The 8,259-nt window shown below is 42.0% G+C and overlaps 1 protein-coding gene across 1 annotated transcript in view; it reads left to right on the forward strand.

Annotated features, from left to right (window-relative positions):
* Positions 1–7,514, forward strand: part of TRIM36 (tripartite motif containing 36) — a 34,025-nt gene extending 26,511 nt beyond the window's left edge. Inside the window, exon 10 of the mRNA XM_041484197.1 lies at positions 2,780–7,514. Coding sequence (XP_041340131.1) covers positions 2,780–3,134 — 355 coding nt within the window. The 3' untranslated portion in view covers positions 3,135–7,514. The remainder of the gene's footprint in view (positions 1–2,779) is intronic.
* The last annotated feature ends 745 nt before the right edge of the window (positions 7,515–8,259 follow it).

Raw genomic sequence — 8,259 nt, forward strand, 5'->3', positions numbered from 1 at the left:
CAGATGGATGCATTTGCAAAGTGAGAAATTAGATCTAAATTTCCTGATTTCTTTTTCCTTCTCCATGTAGATATCTGTAAAATTTTAGCTGACACAGAAACAACTGCCCCCACAAGCATCCCAAAACTGAAATCCAAAGTAGGGAATGTCTCTACTGAAGAATGTGTGCTTCTCCATGTGTCTTTATCTGAGGACAGAGATGGAGTGAAAAGCATGTAGACTGACCAAATATGTCTGCAGACACTCCAGTAACCATCTGGGAAGCTGTTCAGGGAAGTCTTCAGACAGAGTACTTTAAAAAAAGCCCCCACTTAAACCACTAAAACACTACCTTTTGTTTTGTGAATTTTACAGATACTGTAACATAGCAGCATCATGGAAAACTCACAGGACATGTTCTTGTCTGTAAGGATTGGTCATATTTGCTAAGTTACTTCTCAAGTTAACTAATTTACTGTACCTGTAGGTTCATTAATGATTGCCTAGCATAAGCACATTTAGATACATCCACTCCTTAGTAAAGCCTTCTGTGGTCTTGTCCTTATTGGAGTTCAGCTGTTATAAATTGTTTGAAGTAACGCAAGTGAAATCCCACCTACTAAATGCCTCTTCTTTCCTGGCTAAGGTATGTATCACTGGTGTAAGCAAAGCCTGGTGGGATGAGTGCTGTGACTGGAATGCCCTTTTAGTTACAGGCTCTTCAGGGGGACAGATGAGGTGGGGGGTGGCACTGTCTGTAACATAGTGTCTGGAATGTATGGAGCCTGCAGCTGGCAATGCCGCAGTTTAGAACCTCCGGGTAAGGATTAAGGGACAAACAAAGTGGATGTCATTGTGGGAATCTACTACAGCCAAGATGAGGACTGATGAATTATTCCTTAAGGAGCTAAGGAATATCTCTACATCAACCACCCTTGTCTTTGTAGGGCACTTCAGCTTGGCACATGTTAACTGAGAGCACCACAGAGATGATACAAACAGGTCCAGAGGAGTCCTAAAACACCTGGATGATAAGTTCTTGGTATAGGTACTAAGGGAGCCAGCTGAGAAAGGTGCTCTCCTTGATTTTTTTCCTTGTCAACAGAGAGGATCTTGTGAGCCAAGTGGAGATGAGCAGCCATCTTGGCCACAGCAACCATGAAGCAACTAAATTTAAAATCTCTGTTGTCAGGAACAGAAGTGCCAGCAAAACTTCAACTGAGGAGAACAAACTTCAGGCTGCTGAGGTTACTAATCAGGAAAGTCCCCTGGAAGACCACTATTGAAGGTGCTAAGGTCCATCAGTGCTGGTCACTTTTTAAGGACCACCTCCTAAGGGCACAGGAGCAGGCAATTCCAAAATGTCATAAGTCAAGCAGGCAAGACAGAAGGCTGGCATGGGTGAGCAGAGAACTTCTAGAGCTAAGGCAAAAAAAAAAAAAAAAAAGGGTACGGCCAATAGCAGCAAAGTTGGGCAACGTGGGAGAAACAGAGATGCTGCTTGACATTTGAGGGAGAAAATTCATGTGGTCAAAGCCCAACTAGAGTTGAAGCTGGCCAGAACTGTAGGAAACAATAAGAAGAGTTTTTAAAAAATACATTAATAGCAAAAGGGAGTCAGAAATACCATTGGCCTGTTACAGGAGGAGGATGGTCACCTCACTAAAAGGGACAGAGACAAGACAGGGATGTTTGATGCTTTATTGACCTCGGTTTTCAACACCAGTGGTGGCCTTTGGGGGTCCCAGACTTCAAGGACCACAACTGTGAGAATGATAAACTCCCAGCCAATCCCAAATTTGTTCAGGATTTGGTGTTCCACCCGAATCCCCATAAGTCCGTGGGGCTTGATGGGATTCATCCTAGGGTACTGAGCTGGCTGATGTTATTGTGAGACCTCTCTGATGTTTCAATGGTCTTTGGAGGTGCTAGTCAACTGGAAACTGGCAAATGTCCCAATTTTCAACACTGGCAGGGAAGATGATCTTGGTAACTACAGGCCTGTCGGTCTCACTTCAGTGACTGGTAAATTTATGGAGATGATTATTCTGGGAATTACTAAACAACACCTGAAGGACAGTGCAGCCATCAGGCGAAAGTCCTGCTTGAAAAACTTATTTTCCTTTCATGACACATGTAACCCACTGAGCTGACCAAGGGAAGCCAGTTGGTGTAATCTCTTTTGATTTCAGTAAAGCTTTTGATGCTGTGTCTCCCAGGATCCTGAAGACACTGAGCTGCTAGAGAGTGTCCAAAGGAGGGTAACAAGGATGGTGAAGGGTCTGGAGGGAAAGCCTTTTAAGGAGCAACTGAAGTCACTTGGATTGCACAATCTGGGGACGAGGAAATTGAGGGGAGCAGAGAGGCAGACACTGATCTCATCCCTTAGGTGACCATTGATAGGACCCAAGGGAACAACATAAAACTGTCATGAGAGGCTTAGGCTGTATATTAGAAAAAGGTTTTTCACCCAGAGGGTGGTTGGACTCTAGAGCAGGCTCCCCAGGGAAGTGGTCCCAGCACCAAGCCTGCCAGTGCTTAAGAGGCATTTGGACAATGCTCTCAGGCACACTGTGTAACTCTTGGGGTTGTCCTGTGCTGGACCAGGACGTGGAATACAATGTTTTTTGTGGTTTCCTTCTAATTCAGAATATTCTATGAGTCTATGATTTTTTTACCACCCAAGATTTTTGGGTGATCATGTGGTGTTGCCTGTCTTACAGAAATGTTCTTCTCCTGTTCACATCACTGATCCCACTTCAGCATTTGACAAAAGCACGTGGGGTTTTTTGTGTTCCAGATATGAGCAAGACAGCGGTCATGACAGTGGGAGTGAAGACGCCTGCTTGGACTCATCGCAGCCTTGCACACTGGTCACTTTAGGCATGAAGAAGTTCTTTATCCCTGCCACACCTGCTGCTCCCAAGGATCCAGCCAGCAGAATCCTTCCCCTGCCGTCGTGCTTGGGCATTTGCCTGGACTGTGACAGAGGCAGGGTAGAGTTTTACGATGCAGGCCGTATGAAGTGCCTGTACGAATGTGAGGTGGATTGCTCTGGCTTGATGTATCCAGCGTTTGCTTTAATGGGCGGTGCAGCAGTGCACCTTGAGGAAGCTGTCACAGCCAAGGACAGGGAGTACCACGATGACATCTAGTGTAGCAATCTCTTCCTGTTGCTGTTCTGAGACAGAAAATGAAAGCAGAAGAATTCTACCTTAGCTTTTAGTCCTGGTAAATTATATTCTACCTGCGTGTTGCTCACAAGCCTCTGGCTGTGATTTTTTAAAATAAATGGTCCAGGCACTTCCTGCACCAGAGGAATTCTCCTGCCTTTCTTGTGATCTGTGCAATGCTGTTCTCCACAGACTTCTTTTCCTGGGGGGAGCAGGGAAGAAGTCTGACTAGCAACCAAAATTTACTTTTCAGGACTAGTAACCAAAACTTACTCTTCAGGGTAGAAATCTGCCTTTTATTTAACTTACATCCTTACACAGTCAGTTTTGTATTTAATGAAGTCAAAGCTGACAGTGTGTGATTGCCATTCTCCTTTTAAGAAATCTGCCTAAATGCCTCTGCAGGGTTAAATGCTTTCCAGTTAAACCCTGAGCACCAGTTGGGCCTTTCAGCACAGAATAGCATATAAAAAATATAATATGAAAGAGTAAGAAATTAGAAATGGTGTTGAATGTTTAACTTATACTTGGAATGATGAAGGTAAACTTGAATCTGATTGCATGTTGTATACCCTTAATGTGATTGTAAGTTAAAACTCAAGTTCTGACACTCAGTGTCATATAGTTGGTGGCATAATGGTAAGTTTCTTTATTTTTCCAGGCTTTTACTCTAAGCTATCTAAAATAAAGTGCAATTGTACCTTAAATGTCAGAATTTGGAGTCAAAAATCAGAAATGTTTGCATGTGTGAATAATGGTACCTGGTATTTAGGCAAAAGCAAGTGAGTTGCTGACATGAGTAATTATATGTGAATTTAAAAAAATTAACCTATAAAAGCAAGTATTAAAGAAATTTCTGATTTAATTTTTTTTAATCTAGTAGCAACTTGGATTTTTCTTAGTAAGAATGTTAAAAATGCACTGGTTAAGTTTTGAGACCTAATTTCTGCCTTAAAGGATGTCTCCCTTCAAATTTCAGTTCCTCTAATGTTAAAAACTGTATCACATTTGCAGAATCGTAGAACCATGGGAACAGCTTGAGTTGGAAGAGACTTTTAAAGCCCATCTAGTTCCAACCCCCCTTGCCATGAGCAGGGACATCTTCCACTAACCAGGCTGCTCAAAACTGCATGCAACCTGACCTTGAACTCTTTCAGGGATGGGACATCCACCGCTTCTCTGGGAAACCTTCTCCAATGTCTCACCACCCTCACTGTTAGAAATCTCTTCCTTATGTCCGACATAAATCTATCATCTTTTAGTTTAAAACCATTGCCCCTTGTCCTGTCTCTCCAGGCCTTGGTAAAAACACTTCCTCCATATTTTTAAAAAATTCTTTTTATATATTAAAAGGCCATAATAAGGTCTTTCTGGAGCATTCTCTATGCTGAAAAACTCCATCTCTTACAGCGTCTTTACAGGAGAGGTGTTAACAGCCCTCTGACAATTTTTGTGCCTCTCCTCTGGAACCACTCTGTACTGGGGGTCTCAGAGCTGAAGGCAGTGTGTGCAAGCACACATTGCTGGTTCATGGTCAGTTTTTCATCCATCAGGATGCCCAAGTCCTTCTCTGCAGAGCTGCTCTCCATCTCCCAGTCTGTATGGATAGTGGAGATTTCCTGGATCCAGGTGCATTACCCTGTACTTGGTGAACTTGATGAGATCCGCATCAACACTGGTGCCAGGACAGACCCTTGAGGGATACTGCTCATTACTGGTTTCTGCTTGGACATTAAGCTGTTGACTGTGGTTCTTTGGGTATAGCTATCCAGCCAATTTCTTATTCACTGAACAGTCCATCTGCTTAAACCCTTCTTTCAAGTTTAGAGGTAAGAATGTTGTGGGGAATCTTATCAAAGGCCTTACAGAAGTCCAGGTACATGTTATCTCTTAGCTGTTCCGTTATCCAATACTGCAGACAATGGGTCACAGAAGACCACTAGGTGAGTCAGGCAGTTTTTGCCCTTGGTGAACTCTTCTGGCTGTCCCTGATCACTTTCTTGTCTTCCATAAGTTTTGACCTATCTTCCAGGAGGATATGTTACATGATCTTACTGAGAATGGAGGTGGACTGCCTCTCTTTATAGAAACCCATGTATAAAAAAAAAGTAGGATGTGTGAACTGTTGACTTGTGGAAAAATAAGGATCTAAAGTGAAGGATGTTTCTAGTAAGTACTTGGTGCTTTCTAATTTGGGGATATGCTTTCTAATTTGGGGATATGCTTTGTAATTTGGGGATAGTGTTGCATCTTGATGAATGTGTGTGAAGTATGCTTACTAAGTACATCTATACAGCTATAGAGCTGTGAAATGGGACCTGAAAATCACAATACAGTTAAGTGAATGTAGGTCATAATGCAAAACTTTTGCAGGCTTTGCTATGTGAACTGTTGTACTGATCTGACCTGGAGTCCACCTCTCCCAGTGTCTTCTCTCCTAAGCCTCTGACTGTGGCCACTGTTGGAAAAAAGTGTCAGAAACAGTTGTCTATGCCATCATGAGCATGACAGCCAGAAAGGCCCAGCAAGTGCAACTTCTTGTCTGGATCTCACCTGCAAATGTTCTGTCTTGATAAGGCTGTCTGAAAGTGCACTCCACAGATTCAGTGTGAGTTGTGTGAGAAACACTTTGATGTCCCAGCAAGAGGTGTGAAGTATGGGGTAACTTTTGGAATTCTCTGCTGCAGGAGAAAAGACAAACTGTCTCTTACTAGTTAGCCTTCTTAGTAATTTCTTCTGTTTTAGATGGTTATCATTATAGCCTTTAATTTCTGTCATTCCCTCCCTTTCATCTTCCCTCTTACTGGATTGAAGCCATTGCTCTCTTGCCTGCTGATGCTGACTGAACAGTCTGTCCATAAGGCACTCTGTTGCTGTGAAGGATTACAAAGTTTTGTGTTTTCCTCCTTCTTGTAGTCCTAAAACCATAATTGTCTTTTATTTGGTTGATAACCAATATCATGTTCATGACAAAGCTTCTTCTGCAGCATTTTTCATGCAGTCCTGACGGTTAGCTCTGCATGCAGGGTTTTCCCCACCTGGTGTGCTGCTTTGCATTTGTTTATGTTGATAATGCTTGCTTACCTAGTCACTAAGTTCTGAGGGCCTTTTGCAGCTCTTCAGTCACTTTTAGACTTGGATATTCCTGAGTAGCTTAAGTGGAAACACAAACATGCCCATGTTTTTGTTTGTTTGCTTTTCCAGGTCTTGGAGCAAAGTAAGTTGTAGTGAGACTCAGAATATCTCTCTGCTGTTAAGATTTTTTGTTCCTTCTACTTCTTTTCCCCCCTCCAATATTTATTAAACCCCAAGCCAAGCACTGAAAACTCTTACATTAGTATACTCTGTTGAGTATGTGAGTCATGATCTTACGTGTGAGTGCAGCAGTCAGAGAGAGCCGGGAGCAAGGATTCTCACTTCAGTAGCTGTGACTTCTCCCCTTGTATAACTGGCAATGGTCAGTTCATCTACCACACCAAGAATCAGCTTAGAGCTGTAAGTTGTAGGGCTGAACTTTCTTTTCCAGACCAAATCTTCTTCCACAGACAAATGTTTCATTTTTGATTCCTTTGTTTCAGAAACTGGTCTAAATTAGAGGCTTTATGTCATGCTTAGCATTCCACATTTCCACATTTAGATTTTTTATAAGCATCTAGGTTTGTATCATCGAACCTTCTGTTACTTTATGGAAATATTTGTAAATGGAACACTCTATTGCAGATATGAAGACCGCGTCTTAGACTCAATGATCTATAAAAAAGATTATTGGTTTGAGACTGTAGAAGTAAGAAATTCAAAATTTAGGGGCTTTTTTTATTAGAGTGTCGAATTCATTTAACATGTGTTCTGCTATGCAATTACTTACTCTACTGGACAGAGACTGATGCTACTTTAAACATTTATCTACCTTTTGATATAACTATTTGTATTTATCTCACTCTGAATTTAAAAACTGATTTGGCTTTTGGTGTTACTTGAATACTTAGTATGCATTCCAGAAGTACTCTTTGGTGCTTACTCCAGCTTATTAAATAAAACACACACTGTCATGAGGCACTGACAACATGCTGTGATATTTTTTCCACTACCATGGAAGTGTCAACTTTCAGAAATACAGTTCAGCAGTACTTGCCTATCCAGATAATTATTTTTTCAAGTTTCTCCCTACAAAACAGCACTTTACAATGCAGACTAAGCTAAAAATGGTGTGGTATTGTGTGGATCTTTGTGCAATATAGCTGTTTGGTGACTATGGTGTGACTTGCAAAGCTTCATACAGGTGTGAATCATGTAGACACTTTTTAGATACCTAAAGCTTTAAAAGAAAGGCCTTGTTTGAAAATATTCTGAAATGTAAAAGTGATGTCTTGTTTTTTTTTTTAATAAAAGCTGAAATACATTATCTTAGTCATTCACATTATTACATCCCAGCTCCTAAGTATCCTGGTTGAAATAATTTTTCCTACAAAACATGACAATAGGTGACCTGTGGGGAGGAAGCATTGCTTTGGTTCTCAAGTGTGCTCATATACCAGTACTTCTGATTTTAGGAGGACTAAAGAGTAGTTTGGACTGACTGCCAGGCTTTTACTTAAGATGCACCTCTCATGGGGGCACTGGCACTGTGCCAGTGTCAATCCATGACAATGCTGATGTTAGGAACTTGAGTACCTGAGCCTTCCTCCCTAGAGCGTGAAGGAAAATGCGCATCCAGAAGGAAATTGGCTCTTGAGCATTTTCAAGGGAACCTACCCCTTCCCTAGCAGAGGAAGCAGATCCTGCTTAGCTCTTCAACCTGTACAGCTCTGCCAGAAGACCTCAGGTTGGGTGGACCTGCCTGGTTCTTCAGTTCTGAAACTTGGTGCCACTGCTTAAATCTGCATTCCTTGTTCCATTCAATGTTTACATTAGTTGATGCTGTTGTTTGCAGGACGTTTTAAAATTCCTGCTTCCAGTGGTTGCTGCCTTCAGGCCAGCTGTGTGTGCATGTGGAAGAAAGAGAGGCTGTATCCACAGGGAATCTCCTGTGAGCTGTGCCAGTGCAGTTAAAGCAGCCAATATGTAGATGTGTATGCTTTAGGAGAGGCAGACTGATGCTCCTGTGAAA

The sequence above is a fragment of the Pyrgilauda ruficollis genome, unplaced genomic scaffold (genome assembly GCF_017590135.1).
Source record: "Pyrgilauda ruficollis isolate IOZ18807 unplaced genomic scaffold, ASM1759013v1 scaffold64, whole genome shotgun sequence".
NCBI lineage: Eukaryota > Metazoa > Chordata > Aves > Passeriformes > Passeridae > Pyrgilauda > Pyrgilauda ruficollis.